The following is a 19,589-nucleotide window of genomic DNA, read 5'->3' on the forward strand; positions in this document are numbered from 1 at the left end:
AGCATTAAAAAAAGAAAAAGTGATAAGTACCCGTCTTTCCTTTGCATCTCCTACCCCCTCATCTTCCAACCATGCACCCACATGCTGCTGACATCAATCCTGTGATTATTTCTCTTTGCCCGCTTTCCAGCCCAACTCTCTATTCCCCCCTGTACCTGCAGAGGGACACGTGAGCCCCACTGGTACCTGACTTGGTTGAGCTGACATCCTTAGGTCCTTGAAGTGACAGCCTGGAGCGTCTCTGCATAGCATTTCCCCAGACCCCAATGAGAGTTTATCCTGTGCTTTTCTCAGTCCTGGCTCTCCTAGTCCGGTTTGCCCTCTGGCCACAGACAACTGTACTCCTGTCTGTCTGCAGCAGGGAAGTTTTCCAGTGGGGAGAGGGAGGATTAGGCAGTGAAGTGCAGTTTGTCTTTTTTATTCTGTTCTCAGAGACCTGCAGATCCTCTCCGAAGATTTACTGTATACATGTCTCTTTCAGGGTGACCTACCCAGCAAAAGCCAAGGGCACATTCATCGCGGACAGCCACCAGAACTTTGCTTTGTTCTTCCAGCTGGTAGATGTGAACACTGGTGCTGAACTCACCCCTCACCAGGTCAGGAAAAAGCCCAGGTGTTCCTCCTGGCCTGCAGCCTTACCATGCGCTAGAGTATATGGCACGGTGTATAAAGTCCACACTCCCTTTCAGGTCTTCACTCTGGACCCTGATGGACTGGCACGTTTTCCCACATGGCACTGACCCCACTCATACTGGTTGTAACTCTGAACGTGGCGGACACAGTTCTTTTTATTTTTATTTTTATATTTTTTAATGTTTATTTATTATTGAGAGACAGAGAGACACAGAGCATGAGCAGGGGAGGGGTAGAGAGAGGGGGAGACATAGAATCCGAAGTAGGCTCCAGGCTCTGAGCTGTCAGCACAGAGCCTGACACTGGGCTCGAACCCACAAACTGGGAGATCATGACCTGAGCCAAAGTCAGTTGCTTAACCAACTGAGCCACCCAGGTGCCCCGACACAGTTGTTTTTAAAAGATCAGCTGGTATTGAGAAGATAAATTTAAGGCAGATTAGCGCTTAATTGAGGCTTTTTCCTTTCTGAGGAAAAAAAAACAAAACAACAAAACAGATTGAAATAATTTTGAAAAAGGAAAACCTAGGTAGGCCCAAAGGGTTTTGTTTTGACCACAGCAGAGTTCCTCTTTGTAGGAATCTGAAGAATAGCCCTTTTTAACTCATCCTTAATTTGTATTAGAAAACAATAGCCTTCATTTTTGTTTTCCATATATAATATCATGAGAATTATTATTTAAAAGATTTTCAGGGACGCCTGGGTGACTCAGTCAGTTAAGCATCCGACTTCAGCTCAGGTCATGATCTCCCAGTTCGTGGGTTCAAGCCTCGTGTCGGGCTCTGTGCTGACAGCTTAGAGCCTGGGAGCCTGCCTTGGATTCTGTGTCTCCCTCTCTCTCTGCCCTTACCCGCTGCTTGTGCTCTGTCTCTTTCTCTCTCTCTCTCAAAAATAAATAAACATTAAAAAAAATTTTTTTTTTCAAACCATATACCCTTTCCCCAGAGAATCTGATATGGCCCTTATCTTCTCAGATACCTTCTCCCCTGCCCCTATCATCCCCCTAGATTGAGAATAACTGCTCTTGGGCCTTCCCCATCAATGATAGTATTATAATGGGAAATTCCAATAAATACATTACTGAAAGAAAACAACATGGGACGTAGGGGCCTTGGTTTAGATGTTTCGTGGGGATAGTTTAGCAAGAGCTGGTGGAGTCGAGTTTGTGCCGAGAGACAGCTTCAGAGCAGATGACTGAGGTGAGTGGATTTACTTGGAAACCTTCCTGCTTTCTGCTTCTTGTAGCTACAACTGCTGCACATGTGGCCAGGCTCCAGAGTGGCTGCCCCCAAGACCGCCACCCCTGGCACTTCTCTGCTCCTCTCCCCTCCACCCCCAAGCTTCAGAGAGCTCGGTCAGGACACTTAGCCATGGCTAACTGACTTTAAGCACTTCAGCCTCTCAACATTTCCGAGCTCCTTTTCAGAATGACGTGCGCCAACCAAACAGCACAAGGGAAGAAAGAATATGAAGAGAAGAGATAATAAGATTAAACTGGTGGGATTAGGGCTGAGGCAGGGAATTAGTGAGGGAGTGTAACTTTAACTGAATACTTGTCTCATTTAAGATTCTGCTTTGGAACCATGACATAGAGAACCCCCCCAGGTAGAGATGGCGTTGTGCAGGTGAACCTGGCTGCCACGTGCCCTTGGCTGTCACAGGAGGAAGGTCAGGCCTAAATCCCATTCTTGGCCAAGACTGCTGTAGTCAGGATGCTTCACATCTCTGGGCCTTTTCTCTAAATACTTTGATGGTGGTTCCTCGTTGCCCAGATGCAGAGTGACAAATGAGATTTACATTTTTTTCTGGGAGCCAGGGCTGAATTGCGTGAACATGGCAACTCATTTAATCCTTGGAACCTTCCAGCCTTGTTCAATTCTTTATTTTGAAACACCTGAAAGGAAAGCTCAGAGTGGATGTTAAGTTTGCTGCAGTTCTAATATGCAGAAGCCTTAGTTTCTTGTGCCATTGGGGGGGATAAGGACTCGTACCATCACATTTGTGACAGTATCAGCTACTATTTGTCAACTAGCTAGCATATACCAGGTCTTGCGCTAAATGCTTTGCATTTATCATTGTGAATCTTTGCACAGGTACACCACATATAGAGGTTAATCGTTCTCTCATAAAGATGAGGAAATCAAGGCCTGAGGGGGTGAAGTGACCTGCTCACCTAAAAAGTAGTGGAATCAAATGTGTCTGTCTTCAGAGCCTGGGCTTTCTCTGTGACACCAGGCTGCTCTGCTTGGTTAGAACTCTGCCTTGCTATCAATCCTCAAGCCTCTTCTACTAAATCTTTAGCTAGAGGCACTAGGAAATTGAAAATGGGCCTCTTACAGTTCCACCTCATTTCCCTTCTTTTCACCCTCTGGTGAAGAAGTTAATTGGGCAGCAAAGTGGCCAAAAGGCTGGCAGGAAGAAGAAACTGCAGCAGCAGCAAAGGGCTTAAATCTTCCACAAACTGGGCATTCAGCCTCCATGTAGTTGAGAATTGGCCGGACCCCTAAGTTAAATATCTTAGACTAACAAAAAGTGATCTCTAATCTCTGAGCTGGGAACCAGAGTGGGATGGCCACTCCTTCCTCGCTCTTAGGCAGGTCTGGCACATCCCAGAGCTTCCACTGTGACAAAAGAGCCAATAGTCTCCTGCATTGTTGATTTGGTGTTGGGTATGGAGGGAACTTTGAAATTATCAGATGAAAGGTTGTATTATTATTGTTCTACCCAGACATTTGTCCGACTCCATAACCAGAAGACTGGCCAGGAAGTAGTGTTTGTTGCTGAGCCAGACAGCAAGAACGTGTACAAGTTTGAACTGGATACTTCTGAGAGAAAGATCGAATTTGACTCTGCATCCGGCACCTACACTCTCTATTTGATCATCGGAGATGCCACTTTGAAGAACCCAATCCTTTGGAATGTGGTATGCCCTAATGCACCTTGACCTAGGCAAGAGTGGCTGTGCCACAGTCAGACAGAGACTGCTCTTTTTCAGGAACATGGCCTCTTTACCCTGGCCTTGCCTGTGCAGGGCAATAAATAGGCATGGTGAGGTGAGGGGCCGTGTGCTGTCTTCCATTAGTAGTCCTAGGGGTATGCACATGGCCTGGCACATCGTAGGTGCTGGATAAATAGTGACTGAGTGAATGAATGAAGCATGAATTTGCCCTCGTGGGTCCTAGCAAATTTCTATAATTATAAAGTTCCACTCGAAGGAAGTTTTCATTTTATAGCAAGGCACTATGGGGGATACATAGATGTAAGAGATAAAAGCCTGGTCTTTGAGATGTGGTATAGCCTCACAGGGTGGGGTGGGAAAGGGTAAGATTTGAATTTTGAAAATAATTCAGATGAATTCTAGAATATGCAAGATGCTAATGAACTATTAACCAATATTTGCATACTGTGTTATGGTTTACATAGTGCTTTTCACCTCCATATCTCACATCTGATGGATGTGATGAGCGAAATACTTCTTGAAAGACAGCATTCGAGTGAGGGGTGGAAGAATTGCAGGGGTTTATCAGAATAGTATCTGGGGGCTGGGGAATGACCCGCAGAAGATGTTTTCGGTGAGGCCTGAGTGGGTCCATTTTGCTGGAGCCCCTGCATCTGGTCAAGAGCAGTGGGTGGTGAGGTTGGAAAGGTAGCAGAGGCCAAACCCCAGGCCTTGAATGGTGGTCGCTCCCTCTGCAAGACAAAGGGGCAGCTGCATTTCTTTGCGTTGTATTCAGAGCCTTTTTTCTTCTCCTGGACTTCGGGCTGCTTTTTGTACGAGAGCACATTTTCATTTCTTTTTTCTGTGACTAAATCACACTTCCCAGGGACACCAGCAGTTTCTGATTGCAACTGTAACAGCCTGAATACCAGCTGGGATTTTTGTATTAAGCAGCTCTGTGGGGCTCACCAGACCAGTAGAAAATTGAAATTCTAGCTCTAAAAAGCAGTTTCAACAAATACTTATTATTTTGTTCTTGACATTTTTACTGCCTCAGTTGTCAGCTAATAGATCAGAAGTGATTAGACTGCTAGGAGCTGTTTTCAGTTATGGGCCTGCATGTGAGTTAGGGCACGCTACCCTGTTTCAACCCCTTCTCTACCCTGTGCCTTTAAAAGCTGCCCTTATTTTTTTAGGCTGATGTGGTCATCAAGTTCCCTGAAGAAGATGCTCCATCGACTGTCCTGTCCAAGAACCTTTTCACCCCCAAACAGGAAATTCAGGTATAAGGAGCCTAAGGGCTCTCCCACTAAACATGGAGGAGAAACGTAAAATGGGCACAACCAGAGAGGGCAGCGAATGCCTGAACTGTGGCTCTGGGATCTCCTTTAACCTGTTTACACAATATTTTATAGTTTTGGCTTCACCACACTGCAAATTAAACGGGACAAATATCAGTGCCAACCTAGAACTTGAAAAAACAGGCTCAAAGAGCCCAGTGACCAGCTCCCTGAAAGCAGATAGTTGGACACAAAATCAGAGTCTGTTTTTCCTAAACATTCAGGAGGTTCAGCCTTCAGTTGACAGCTACAGGACCGATGGGTTTGGCATTCTTCCTCTCTGCTCCTGCAGAAATCAGGGCTATTGGGGCCTATAGGTGGAAAACTCAACTGGGTGGGAGCATAGGGCTTTCCTCCCCCAGGCAATCCTCTCTCCAGGGATTCATCTTCCATGCACACAGTTAGCAGTCTCTGCCCAGCCCAGCTCAGCAGCACAGGACTGTTGTGAGAATCAAAATAAGTAACTGATCAAGGAAGAAAGGCTTTGAGAAGTCTCTAAAACATTTTACAAAATAAACATAAACAAAATAAGTATAGTAATTGTTAAGCAGTTTGAGCCATTGGTTAAGGAGACTGAGGTGGACGCACTCAGTGGACTATTTTGCAGTCCTAAGAAATGATCATACTGTAGTAATGTGGAAACTATTCACACCACATCTGAATGAATGTCGAGATGTTCCAAGCAGACTGCTTACTCTTGTTTCACTATTTAACAAAAGGACAAGGGTCCAAAGGGTGTAAGTAGTAGGATTCTTCTTTGAAATCCTCTTAATGTTGATACAGCATTGTTTAAGATTGTAAAATGCAGTTAAATAGAAGGTACAACTGTGAGGATGAAGGGTGCTGACTGATCTGCCATAGACGGTGTTAGAGATCCCTTAATGGTAGTGGCAGCAAAGAGGAACTGAGGTGAAAATTTGGGAACAGGACTCCCAGGTGGGGTTGCCTCATCCTGGAGCTGGGTTGGCTGGACATTGGCAAGGAAAGACAGACATGAGTCTGTGCATTGGAAGAAAGACTGAAAAAAAGTTAAATTTGCACATGTTAGAGCTTACAAAGCACAGTCAGATGCCCTATTGCATTTGGTCTTTACAGCCACCTTGCAAACCTAATAGGATGGTCATTGCCCTCCCATCCCCGATTTTCCAGTTAGAAACTGAGGCAAAAAGTTGGTAAAGCAACTTGTCCCTCTACTTGGGCCCAAATAGAAGTCTTCTGGACCCCCTAGTCCATCACTGCCCCTGCTGGGTGACACTGTCTAGATGAGCCTCCCAAAGATCTTCATACAGAGGTTCTCAGAACAAAGCAAAACAAAGAAATACCAGAGCAGTGCTTGCCCAGCTTTCTGGTTCCAATTCTGGAAATCAGGCAGAACAAGGAAGAGAGAAGGTTCATTTAGGGCTTCCTTAGAGCCATGGGCTGGATGCAGAAGGGGTGAGTTATGGTTGGAACCATCAGTAGTGAAGCTCTTTTACAGTGAGTGAGGTTACCACCAGTTAGCTAACTTAAGTGGGGCAGTAATATATGATAGTGCCACCCTAGGAACCCAGAAGCATTATGAAAGCCAGAGTCCTGCCTTGGATGTATCATCCAAACCATCCATATACCTGGGCACCCTCTCTGACACTAAGCAAAATGCCATTGAATGGGTTGCATTTTCTAACCTCTAAACGGCAGTGAGTCTTTGCGAGAAAAAGAGGGTTGCCCAAGTAGTGAGCTGGGACTGGTGTCTTTGGAAAGAGGCCTCTGGGATTAGAAGCCAGCATTGAGAAGAGGCAGAAGCCCAGTGTCCTCTCACTTCCAGGAGGGTTTAGCCTCTGGGAAGCATTTCTTCTTCTTGACCATCATTGGCATTTTGGTTCCTGGTATACATGGCAGCCCCTGCGGGGAAGGGCACATTCTTAAATACTCTTGGTATGTCCTCTTTTGGCAGCACCTGTTCCGAGAGCCTGAGAAGAGGCCCCCCACCGTGGTGTCCAATACGTTCACAGCCCTGATCCTCTCGCCCTTGCTCCTGCTCTTTGCTCTGGTGAGTAGCTGTAATTAGCATGGGCAGCGTGTGTCTGGCGCCAGACTCAGCAGATGTAGCTGTTCTAAAGGAGGCTTTGTGCTCTGGCCTCCGCACAGCTCTGAAGGGGTCCAGCAGCTGTGACCTGAACCGATGGTCAAAAAGTTTTAGAATAACTGAAATTCCCCACTGTGGGGAACAGCCAACTGATCCATAAACGAGAGGCATGAGAAAGTACCTCATAGCCACTGAAAAATGATAAAAGTGTATGGACTGGGATACTCTGCAGGAGTGTTCAGATGAGGTCAAGTGTGAAGAAGGCAAGGCCCAATGCTGATAGCTATATAAAAAGAGAGTACAGAGGGACACCTGGGTGGCTCAGTCGGTTTAGCGTCTGACTCTTGATTTCAGCTCAGATCATGAGAACACAGTTCATGATATCGAACTGTGCGTTGTGTGTCGGGCTCTGCGCTGATAGCTCGGTGCCCGCTTGGGATTCTCTCTCTCCCCCCTGCTGTTTCTCTCTCTCTCTCAATAAACAAGTAAATAAAGAAATAAAGAAATAATTTTTTTTTTTAAAAAGATAACAGAGAACAGAGGCTGTGCATTTCAGTGAACCTAAAACCATAAACAACCCAAAACCCTCATAAAAGCAAGTGTTAAATAAATTATGGTACATCCATATGATGGAATAATATGCACTTTATTAAAAGAATGTATAGATTTATATGCTGGTATTGACAAGATTGCCAAGATGTCATACTGGGTGAAGAAGGCCAGGGGTAGAAGAGTATGTGTAGTATGGTCCTCTTTGTAAAAACCTTGAAAAGGCATTATCTGTTAGTGTTGGTCACCTCTAAGGAGAGGACCTTTTAGGGAGTATAAAGGAAGGACATTTTTATACTTCAGTGTACTGTTTGAATTTTTTTTTAATAATTTTCTTTTGGTCTCTCTTTACAAATTATAAATATAAGAAGCATATCCTCGAAGTTCAGAGAATTTTGATAACTGTATGGAAAACTCATTAGATCTTACTTCTGGAAAGTTAGCTGCCTGTGTTTCTAATTTATTCATTGATTTTAGTAAAGGAATTATTGGTCAGTCTAAATCTGGAAGGCATGGCACAATCTTTCAGAAACCAGACTGAGGGTATGGGCACCTGTTCTCATGAGTGATCAGAATTTCAAAAGGCATGGAACCCACAGCAGGAGCGTGCACCCTACCAGCTGCCAAGGGTCTTATCTTACCAGTACTTAGAGGAATTAGCCTGAGTGCCAGTTACTTCATCATAAATGCGGTCTGTGACCTTTCAGCTTTGTGGTTTCACCTGCTTTAAAATAGAAGAGTTTGCAGTCATTAAAAAGGATGTTCAGGTTTGAGTTACTCAAGCACATTTGAGAGCAGGTGTAGGAATGCCTTCCTAAAGAGAAAAGGGAACAATTTTTTTCCTGAGGACTTATAATAGGATGGCTGTCACTTGGAAAAATTTCCTGTCCTTCAAGTATACATGAACTTTTAAGCCCTTGGGGCTGTTCATTGGATTAGCATTGACGTAGCATGTGTTGCCTTCCCTTTCAAGTTCTAATGTCTTTTTAATTTATCTCTCCCCATCGTTCAGTGGATCCGGATTGGTGCCAATGTGTCCAACTTCACTTTTGCTCCAAGCACGATCATCTTTCACCTGGGACATGCTGGTAAGCACTCTAGGCTGCTAATTCCATTTAGCCTCCTCTGACATTTTGCCTGCCCATGCAAAAGCCCTGTTAAGTAGACCCACAACCTATTAACTATAATGACTTAATAGCATAACATTTCCCTCTTCCTCCTGGCCTTTTAGGACAGTTAATATGATGATAAACCTGTTTGGTCCATCAGCGTAGAACAGCTGTCATTATATTGGGTTTCATTGTGCTAGGCTGCTGTTGGCTGGCCATTTACCCATACTTAATAGCCCTGTTCATTTCCAGAGATTACTCACTTGCCGTAGCTTTACACTGAGCCATCTTCCTGGATGAAGAGCATTAATGCAGTTTCCAAAGGTTATCTTTCCCCACCATATCGATCTTCACGTTTGTTGGCGGCTGGGTCTGGACAGTAATAGAAAACAGTTTCTTCCATAGTTGGCCACTCTGTCCCGTGTTATTCTCTTGAGAAGTTAGGACCTAAACATGACAAGATGGCAAATTCACAAACCAGCTAAGCGTTTGAGACGTTTGACCCTGTTGGATCTGTGGCGCCTTGCATTTCACTGAGATTTCAGTATTCTCTGATTTCGTTGACGCTTTAGGGAGTCACCCTCTGTGCATCCATAGTGTGTGATTCTATAGCGGTCCACAGATAAATCAGTTAAAATTCTAGACAAATGTGTGTCTGTGTTTTTCTTAGGAAAGAGGGAGTTTGTAACTTTGATCAGATTCTCACAGTGGTCCGTGACCTCAGAAACAGTTAAGAACCCCTGCCGTAGTTCATCCGTCATCTTTCTGGGCAAAATTGACAGGATGACCTTTCTCACCAGCCTAGTTACTGGGTTTGATGATAGCCCTCCTGAGTGAAGCTGAGACTAGAACCTGAATATAAATTTGTTTAGAGCCATGACTTTTCTTGCCAGAGTGTTTTTTGTGCACATTCCCTCATTTGATTTTCATCACAGCTGTGATGTGGGTGCCCAGGGCAGGAGTTACGATCCTCGCTGTTCAACAAGTGAGAGAATGTAGGCTCAGAGAAATGGAAGCGGCTAGGCAAGGAAGAGCCTGGACCAGAACCCAGGGCTCCCAGTGCCCAGGCCTGAGCCCTTTTCATTAAACCTTCTTCCTCAGTGCTTCCTGCTTCCTTCCTACTCACACTGGCAAAATCCCCTTAATAATCTTTTTTTAATAGAAAGGAAATTATTCATTTATTTAACCCTGCATGCTTTCATTCAGAATTTAAAAAATAAAATGAATGCCAAATATAGTATCATAGTAATGCTTTAAAAAAAAACCAACAAAAATAAAAAAACTCCATTAAAGGAAATAGATGTGAGTTGGAACATGGAACCGGATAGTTAAGGTAGCTGACATCTGATTTTTACCTCTGAATTTCTTGGTAGCCAAGGTAAGTATATTGAGTTAATTTTCTGGCACCAGATAAAAGGAATAAAATGAGCTGGTCTGGAAATAGAGACCTCTTCAGAGTCCAGCAGTTTAATTGGCTGTCATGACATCTGTTCCTGTAGCCATGCTGGGGCTCATGTATGTCTACTGGACTCAGCTCAACATGTTCCAGACCCTGAAGTACCTGGCCATCTTGGGCAGTGTGACGTTCCTGGCTGGCAATCGGATGCTGGCCCAGCAGGCAATCAAGAGGTAAGGCTGGGGATGGGCCAGGGACTCAGAGTGGGATTAGAAATATTTTTGTCAGCTCTGCTCACCCAGCTCTTTGAACAAGGGTATGTGGCAGAATGATTCGTATCCTTAGGGGCAAGTGTGACACCTTAATCCAGCCTTTTAAGTCCGAAAGGGGCCTTGGTGATCAGTTTTAAATGTATTAAAACCACAGTGATTTATGCCCTGACACATTAGAACAAGAGAAGAAAATAATTGCTTTATGAAGATTAAAATGGATTAGAACATGTGCGGCAGAAGATCGTTGTTAATGTGCTGGCTGTATAAAAATGTTCTCTACTCGCCACAGGGAATCCTATTCTGTCCTCCTCCCATGCCCCAGAGCTAATCCTCTATAACCCCTGGCAGACTTTCGGAGCGTTTCCTCCTAAGTGTGAGGTCCACGCTCTTCCCATCCCATCCCACCCCCACCCCCAACGGCCACAGGTTTTAAGAAGCCCCTAACAGGGAGCCCTGCTCGGTAGCCTGTACCACGTCCCTGAGAACCAGACAACCTTAGGTTCACACAAACGGTCAGATCTCAGCACGGCAGCAGCTTGCTGGCAGCTTGATTTTCGAACCTGGATTAGAAGCAAATTTAAATGTCACATAGGTGTTTCTCATTGATTTGACTTTATTAGAACTTGGGTGATTTGAGCCACGGAAAGGTCGGTAAGAAAAGGTCAGAATTGCTTTCACCTTTGGAAGTTAACATTTTCAGATGTGCCCTGCTTTCTCCTCTCCAGGACTTTTGCTGTAAGAATGTAACTCAATAGTGTGCCCTCCAACATGGCTGCCAATTAAGTTGGGCAGATCAGAGAGGCTTTCTCAGAGACCATTAGTAGGCGGGAGAGCCACCTGTCTCATCCCTGCCTGAGTCTCCATTGTGCGCTGAGTGCCTCGCCTCGTGGAGACCTGGCCCCGAGGTGCTCCCTCACTTCCCTGTAGTGATCCACGTTCCACCAGAGCTTCCCTTAGCACCGGCAGTGGCAGCTGGTTCATTTCTCTGCCCTTCCAGGAGCCTTAACTTGGCAGCTATGCATCGCATCTGAGAAAGAGCCAGGGACTCAGCTGTTTTTTCTAAGCAGAGCCCTGTTCCCTTGCAGCAGCCAGTCCAGGCCCCAGGGAGCCAAAAGGCTGTGCTCTGTTGAGTTCTCTCTTTTCTAGAAGTTGCCCACACAAGATGTACAAATCAGGGGAGTAGTGGACTGGAAACCATTTGATTTAGATCCTGTTTAGCAGGGGTTCCTAATCTGGAATCCTAAAATTGTGTACATTTTCTGGGGAGAGAGACCATGGTCCCCATTCCCTCTCCAGCATGTGTGCACACGGACATGCACGCACCCTCATACAGAAAGTTCTGCTGTGAGTCCTAGAACAAACTCTGCCACTGGGGGAATCACGGACCCTAATGGAAGCTCTGGTTGGGTGTTTGCCATTTCTTTTCTCAAGCTTATTTCTCTTCCCACTGTCCTTTCTTGATTCTCAAACCCTCTTTCCTTTGGCAGGATCGCTGCAGAGCAGAGCAGTAGATTGGCAAAATATAGGACACTACGGTAAAGATGAAGGGTGGACTCATCCCAGAAGCAGGGCCCCTTTCCCATCTTGCCCACCTCATGCATGTCAGTTTTTTATCTGATGTTCAGCCCACTCGTTCCTCCCCACCTTCCCCAAGCCAAAGCTGAATTCTGGGGCCATTTTTGAACTTACTGGACCAGGGCAAAAAACCAAAACTCCCTGAGTGAGCTCAACTGATAGGGTAATTTGACCTGGCTTTGGCTGCATTAGACTCCATCCTCCCTTATGCCCATGGGGTACTTGATAGACAGCGGCCCCTTTCTCGATGAGGAAAGCAGAGTTGAGGATAAGACAGATGCAACCTTGGACTTCTTGAAAGGGGACCCCGTTCAGAACATCTCAGTTCATTAAATGATGGTCCCATGGCAAATCCTGGCACACCTTGTCACTGTTTCTAGGCCTTTTTGTAACGCTGATCTTTGGTTGGGCCAAACAGTGTGGTTTGGTGAGATTCTCTGTTACGAAGGACTAATGGCCATAGCTCAAAGCCAGCATCAGAACCCCGGTTTCTAGGACTCAGGGTGTAGTTCAGGGCTGACCCCTGTGTGACTAAAATGTCAAGTGAAATATCACCCATTTTCCTAGGTGTTAATCCTAGGATGAGGATGGAGGTGAAAGCAAGGCGAAGGGAGGGGAGGGGAGAGAGTATGCGCTTCATTGATCAGTTCCTCTAGACTGGGATCAGGAAAGGTTCTCTAGAAAGATAGTATTTTAGGCTTTGCAGACCATATGGCCTCCATCACAGCTACTCAACTCTGTCACTGTAATGTGAAAGCAGCCGTAGACTAAACAAATGAGCATGGCTGTGTTCCAATAAAACTTTATTTACAAAAACAGGTGGTGGGCTGGATTTGGCCCCTGGGGCATCGTTTGCTGACACCTGTACTGGGCCAACATATAGAGAAGGAAAGTATTTGAATTTTCAAGTCATGTTCCCTGATCCCTTGGCTTGGAAATGGCTTCCCTGCCAAGGCAGCAGAGCCATCTAATTTTTAATCCTCTGCAGATCAGGGAGAGCAACAAAAGCATGGAACGTAGAGCCTTTTCACTGATGTGTGAGCATAAGCTGGCACATCTAATCCTCAACACAAAGACTGCGTTTGTCCTGGTTTTGTTTTTTGGGGTTTAATTGAGGTACAATTTATATCCAGTAAAAGTTGCCCTTTTTGAGTACAATCTGAATATTGACAAATTACACAGTCGTGTAAATACCACCTCGGTCAAGGTATAGACTATTTCTACACTCCAGAAAGTTCCCCTGTGTAGTCAGTCCCTTGTCTCCTCCCCCATTCCCTGACATACCCAGTTGATTTTGTCCTGCATTAGCGTTGTTCTGAGATTTTACTTTCAGAACTAGTCCTTTCTGCTAAATATTGAGCTCTTTAATTCTTCAAAATAACTCTGGATTGATTTTTTTTTTCTTGCTATTTAGATAGTCTGCCCTCATGCTGCTGCTGCCCCCAAATCACACTGCTTGAGAGAGAGGACGTTTGGGACTTCAGAGGTCGGGGCCTAGTATTTTAAAGGAAAGTCTGTGGTAGCTAAGTGCTTTTGATCTGAGGACAGACATCGATTTGATGAGGCACAATAGAGGCTGTACCTTCTTAGCCAAGACGGAGGCTGGTGGGCCGCTGCCCTTTCAGCTCCTCCTGTTTCATACTCACACTCTCCTCTCCTCATGGTCGTTCCGGAGCACACACGTTGTAGTGCACCTGGGAACCTCTGCATGTTGGCAGGGGATTAGGGGCACTCGCTTCAGCCTTCAGGATTAGTTCTGTGCCTGTGTGTGTGTCCCCTGGAACTGTGGATTAATCGGGTAGGAGCCTACCATTCTGCAAGACTGCATCGCCATCGCGTCAGCCCTCACCACTGGGTAGAACTGCCCGCTAAGGACGGCGTGCGTGTCGGCGCGGTGCCTCTGCCTGCTGGAGCTGCCCGAAACACCTGTTTGCTGCTTCACCCTCCTACTTGCACAGCAGCTGTCTAGATTGTCATTTCCGTTCTCATGTTTCCCCTCAGTTCTTAGAGTCGACGGTAGGGCAGCCATGGGGAAAGAAGGAATAAGAGATAGCGAGGTTTTTGTCTCCTCTTAGAGTTTTTCTGTGAGCTGAGTTCCATTTTTGAGAATCGTTCTTAGGCTTAGACACTGAGGCTGACCATTGGCAAGAACATGACTGGAGAGCTGCATGGCAGGAGTATGGTGCGGGTTTCTGTCCTGAGTGGCCGGAATGTCATCGTCCAAGCTACGTGAGGGCCCGTGCTGGTTGGCGGACCCGGAGCGTGGGAAATTGAAGACGGACGTTGTTTAGGCTTTCTTTTTTCTTCCCCTAGTTGAAATTTACACTGTCTTTCTGGCCTTGCACTGTGAGAGGTGTGCCTGGAATTACCTCATGTCAGAGCTCCACATGCCACTTTCTTTCCTAGTCGTCAGGTTTGCGCTGTTGTTCGTATTTACGCTATCATCAGCTTTTGCTGGAACTAGTGGTCTCACAATCTCTTGTGAAATGAGATGGGGGATAAATAAATACAATTAATAGATTAATGATTATTCCTATATAACTAGGATCTTAAAACGGCAGAGAACCTTGGTCTCTCTGTTGTCACCAGTTAGGAACTGTAACAGCGAACTGAAACCTTCAGTAATTTGGTGTTTGTCTCCATTTTCTTTCAGAACAGCACATTAGTGCCAGAAGAAGGAAGGAAATTTTGCAAGCTGAGATGAATATCAAGGAAAGGAGTCAAGAACAATTCACAGTTTGTAGAGGAATGAAGAAACTTTATTTAAACAAAAAAAAAGTCAGAATTGTGGTTATACGTTTGCTTGTTGTTTTCTATTTCCCCGACACAGAGTGCACACCTGTGAGCCCAAATATCCTGTTTCTTTGGCATGGCGCCTTATCAAGAGGCTGTGAATATTCCTAACTTAGCCAGATGTTGCATTTGAAAAGTTGAAATTTGTAATTAATCTGTTTTGGAATAAAGAGAATAACAGGAACAACGGCCCGATTGAGAGTTTGTTCTAGTACTTTTGGGCTGGTGGGATCCCCGGGGTACATAACATGAGGACTTAGTTGGGAAGTATTGTTGACAAGGTGGCCAGGGTGTTTCTCCAGGCCTTTTTACTTTAGTCCTTTTTGCCTCTTTCCTAACAGGACTGAGAATTGCCTGGAAAAGTGGGCATTTTTTCTTCTCCGGTAGTGGGCACCATCTGTCTGCAAAGGAGCCCTGTTGATATCTGAAGGCCCCTCTGCTTTTGCCTTCAAAGTATGGGCTTGGCATGCAGTGGGGAAGGGGAGGAATTGTCTTAAAAGGAGGCGGGCCACATGAGTATTCTTAGGCTCTTAGAGGGACACACATATCTCAAGGATGTCCCTTTTGAAGTTGTGTCCAGGACCACCATTACCTGGAGGTTATATACTATCACATAGAGAAGAAATATTGAATAATATGGTTAAGTGTATAGACTTCAGTGTTATGCAAACCTGCTGTCGCCACTTGTTAGGGTGAGGGACGTTGGGCCGGTGGCTTAAGTTTTCTAAGCCTCCTTTTCTTCTGTAGAAGAGAGATAATGACTGTACTTACGTCATATGACTGAGGGAGTTTCCTGCATCTAAAGTGCTTGGCTCAGCTCTTGGCACCTTCCCTAATTAGCTCCTAGTTACATACTTTTCCCTCATCACCTCTGATTCTGTGAATTGAAACATCATAAATACATTTAGATTACTTTTGAAAAGCAGGTAATCCTCATGGTATTTATTGAATTTGGGAGGCAGAAATGATTTGAATCAGACTGCATTCCAGTGCAAGCTGGATTTCACTACAGTGAGGAAATTGGGATTTTTGGTTGGGGAAAAGAGATTCTGGAACTTTGGACTACTTCTGAATGGGGATTCTACAGGTGAGAGAGGGTGATGTGGGCAATTACAGGGTTGCTTCCAAGGTGGGAAGAAGGCCTCACCTTTCCCAGAGGCTGCAACCAGAGGTGGCCCATTGATAGGTTTTATTTGATCCATATGTTTTCTCAAAAACTGAATAAGCTGCTAACTTAACAAACTGAGAAAGTAATAAAAATACGGGTTTTGGGTGCTGGATTCTCTTTTTTTTTTTTCATTTTTTATTTTTGTTTTTAGGGAGGGAGAGCATGTAAGTGAGGGAGAGGCACGGGGGGGGGGGGGGGGAGCAGGGAATTCAAAGCAGGCTCCATGCTCAGGACAGAACCCCACACGAGGGCTCAATCCCATGACCCTGGGATCATGACCTGAGCCGAAATCAAGAGCCAGATCCTCAACTGACTGAGCCACCCAGGCTCCCTGGGTTTTCGATTCTCTTAAAAAAGAAAATCTGAGGGGCGCCTGGGTGGCGCAGTCGGTTAAGCGTCCGACTTCAGCCAGGTCACGATCTCGCGGTCCGTGAGTTCGAGCCCCGCGTCGGGCTCTGGGCCGATGGCTCGGAGCCTGGAGCCTGTTTCCGATTCTGTGTCTCCCTCTCTCTCTGCCCCTCCCCCGTTCATGCTCTGTCTCTCTCTGTCCCAAAAATAAATAAAAAACATTAAAAAAAAAACATTAAAAAAAAAAAAAAAAAAAAAAAAAAAAAAAAAAAAGAAAATCTGAGCCTGTGACACTGGGCCTGATTGCTACATGGCAACAATCAGCTGGAGCCGAGCAGCAGCAACTCCCTGCCGGTGGGGCCTGCTCTTTCCGGCTTGCCAGAGCTCCGTCCCCACAGGTGTCTGTGCCTCTCACCACAGCACGGCGCCTCTGCTGTTCCACCTGCCAATTTCACCTGCCTGGTTCCTGTCGACTATGACTTTGGAAGCCTTCTTCGCTTTTAAGTGTTTGTTTCTTATCCCACTCTGTGGGCAAAGGGTAATATTGGGCTCTAGAGTGGCTCCTAGTGACCCTACTTAGGCTGGCGCCACACCAGCTCCGTGGTGGGGGAGGGATGACAGCAGGGGGAGCCCACCCAGCTGGGACTTACACCTAGAACCAGATGGGTACAGTTCTGGAAGACAGACCAATGAGACCTGATGGACCGAGGTGTAGAGAAAGGGTAAAGCCTGAGAACAGAAGTATAGGGGCTGCAGGAAAGGAAGTCAGAAAACAGCTTCCAGGCTGGTTGAGGGTTGGCCTGTGGACCCAGAAAGGAGCTGGGGAGTAAAGCACAGCAGACTTGCTATGTGCCACGCTCTGTGCTGTGTCGAGCTGTAGCCGAGAGCAAGATGGACAGTTCCCTGCCCTTGATCCACTTAAAATTGGAGGGGACAGGGGAAACAGACTGCAAATCTGAAGGGCTTTCAAGGAAGCACTTTTTACCTAGCGGGGTTGGGAAGGCTAAGCTGACACCAGAAGGACAAGAGGGAGCCTGTGCAGAGCTAGGAGAGGGCACTCTGGGCATAGGGTCAACATATGCAAAGACGCTGAGGCAAGAGCTTGGCATGGCATGTTCGACCTGAAGGCAGGCCAGTATAACTAGGGTGTAGTTAGCAAGGAGGAGAGTATCCTTGGAAGCCAGAACAAGTACAGCTTTTAAAGGCTGTGGTAAAGGTCACAGATTTTATTTTAGGACCAATGGCAGATTTTAGGCAACTTGAATTTTATGCTGGGACAGAACAGAGTGTAATAATGTGTAATAATGATTTCAGGAGTAGGATTTAGTGATTCATTGCTTAACATATAACCCCTAGTGCTCATCCCAGCAAGTGCCCTCCTTAACGCCCATCGCCCATTTAGTCCAACCTCCCACCCAACACCCCACCAGCAATCCTCAGTTTGTTCTCTGTGTTTAAGAGTCTCTTAGGCTCCTGAAACTTCTCCTGGACCCATCTCTGCACTTTCTTGTAAAATCTAGTTTAGTAAGAATTCTGCTAAGTCAGTTTAACCAGAACCTACCCCCACCTCGATATCTGATCAGGTCCTTCTTCTCTACCAACCCCCAGGTGGTGTCTGAGCACCCTGGCCTGTCTATAGCAGGGATCTTGTTAAGGTCCGTTTAGTCAGAAGCCATCCACCTATCCCCACCCTACTCCTTGGCTATAAATCCCCCCTTGCCGATGCCGTATTCTGAACTGAGCCCAGTTCTATACCGAGGTCTCTTTCGCCCTAGTGCAGTAGTCCTGAATGAAATCTTACTATTTTTACTATGTGGCTCTGGTTTTTCTTTGACAATGTAGTAGTGCTGAGCCTGGCTTTCTCTAAGAAGTATTAAACATGGTGATTTAGAGCCCAGCTGACCTGCTTGATTAGCTCTGTGCCCTTCTTTACCCCTCAGGGTCTTAGTTTCCCATCAGTAAAAATGGGGATAATACCTCCGAGAGCTTTAGAAGGATTAAATGAGGTCACAGCCAAAACACATACCACAGTGCCTGGCGCTTAGCATCGACTCCGTATTTGCTCTGGTCAGCGCAGATATTGGTATCACTGTTATTTCCCGTGTGTCATTAGTAGGATCACAGAAAGCAGTTTGTACCAGGCCCACGTGTTTATTTGTCTGATTGTTTAATTCACTCGATTCCCCAGCTCGCATTTCCTGAGGGACCTGGAATCGTGAAACCACATAAGAGCGCTGCCCTGGAATGAGGAATCGGTTCCCGGCTTTGCTCCCTCTGCGCGGGTGGGACCTGGCTGGGGCGCCTGACCTCTGTGAGGCCACCCCTCCCTGCCTTTCTCCAGAGGGCTGTGGGAGGCAGCAAATGCAGTAATGGATGGGAAACCTCTCTGTGAACTTTAAGTTAATACAAACATAAGGGATTATTATTAAAAGCGACAAGTCCCCCATTGATTAGAGCATTTCCTTAGGGGGAAAAAATAACACTGGGTCTTAAGTAGGACCCCCACGGGAATGGGAAGCTCCCAGCTCCTCTGCGGGGAGGGGTAAAGTCTTTTAAGACACCATTAGTGTTGTAGTTAATGGTGATAAAGCACCGGAATTGTGGCCATCATGGTTTTTTCCTTTATAATTGTATTCGCCTTGAAAACCACAAGTAGCAGTGGGTCCCAGTGGTCATTATTTCATTTGAAAAACTAATTGGAAGTTGGGAGAGTCCTCAGTGTTTGTTTCTGTCGGGGTGGAGGAAAGAGATGAGCAGGTGGGTCTGGGGGAAGGAGGGGGCCTCCGGGCTGGCCATGGCAAGCCCACCATTCAGCAGCTTCCTCCTTTGTTCTCCTTCCTTGGCAGGTTCTCGGCCTGCCCGCCTCTCTCGGTTGAAGTGGACTGCCAGCCCTCAATGGCCAGCCTTCTCCTCTGGAGGGGGCTTTTGTCCCCCATTGTTGGTATGGTCTCCTCGGCAGAGCCGCCACAGTGGTCCCCTGCAGAGCCTTTCCCACGCCTGACATTCTTTCTTGGAGGGTAAACTGGGGACTCCCAGGGAGAGCAGGTGGTCTAAACCCTGTGAAGAATCAAGCTGGCTTTACAGTTCTGGTGCAGGGAGACAGGAGACCTGCCTGCCAGGCCCCAGGTCAGTGCTGTGTGTCCCTGGCTGCAGAATGGGAGTAGGGATTGCTTGTCTCTGAGTCCCCATCAACTCCAAAATGCTGTGATTCTTCTTATACTCTTTTTTTCTTCTTCTGTTTTTTTTTCTTCTTCTTTTTTTTTTTTTCTTCTTCTTATACTTTTAATCAAAACAGACTTCCCATCATCCGGACTTTTCATAGTTGGTTTTTTGTTTTGGTTTTTTTTTTTTAGTTACAGCAAAATACACAAATCTTAAGTGTACAGCTCAATGAATGTTTATAT

At 46.0% G+C, this 19,589-nt stretch overlaps 2 protein-coding genes across 3 annotated transcripts in view; both read left to right on the forward strand.

Annotated features, from left to right (window-relative positions):
• RPN2 (ribophorin II) overlaps positions 1–14,858 on the forward strand; it is a 60,193-nt gene extending 45,335 nt beyond the window's left edge. Inside the window, exons 11-18 of one of the 2 annotated variants that reach the window (XM_058685535.1) lie at positions 482–596; positions 3,361–3,555; positions 4,767–4,853; positions 6,844–6,939; positions 8,537–8,612; positions 10,133–10,262; positions 11,789–11,836; positions 14,530–14,858. In XM_058685535.1, the coding sequence (XP_058541518.1) occupies positions 482–596; positions 3,361–3,555; positions 4,767–4,853; positions 6,844–6,939; positions 8,537–8,612; positions 10,133–10,262; positions 11,789–11,836; positions 14,530–14,542 (760 nt within the window). In that variant the 3' untranslated portion in view covers positions 14,543–14,858. The remainder of the gene's footprint in view (positions 1–481; positions 597–3,360; positions 3,556–4,766; positions 4,854–6,843; positions 6,940–8,536; positions 8,613–10,132; positions 10,263–11,788; positions 11,837–14,529) is intronic. The other variant, XM_058685537.1, reaches the window with a different exon arrangement.
• The window catches only part of MANBAL (mannosidase beta like), a 298,459-nt gene that overhangs the window by 220,023 nt on the left and 58,847 nt on the right, over positions 1–19,589 (forward strand). The window lies entirely within an intron of this gene.

The sequence above is a fragment of the Neofelis nebulosa genome, chromosome 9, assembly GCF_028018385.1.
Source record: "Neofelis nebulosa isolate mNeoNeb1 chromosome 9, mNeoNeb1.pri, whole genome shotgun sequence".
Lineage (NCBI taxonomy): Eukaryota > Metazoa > Chordata > Mammalia > Carnivora > Felidae > Neofelis > Neofelis nebulosa.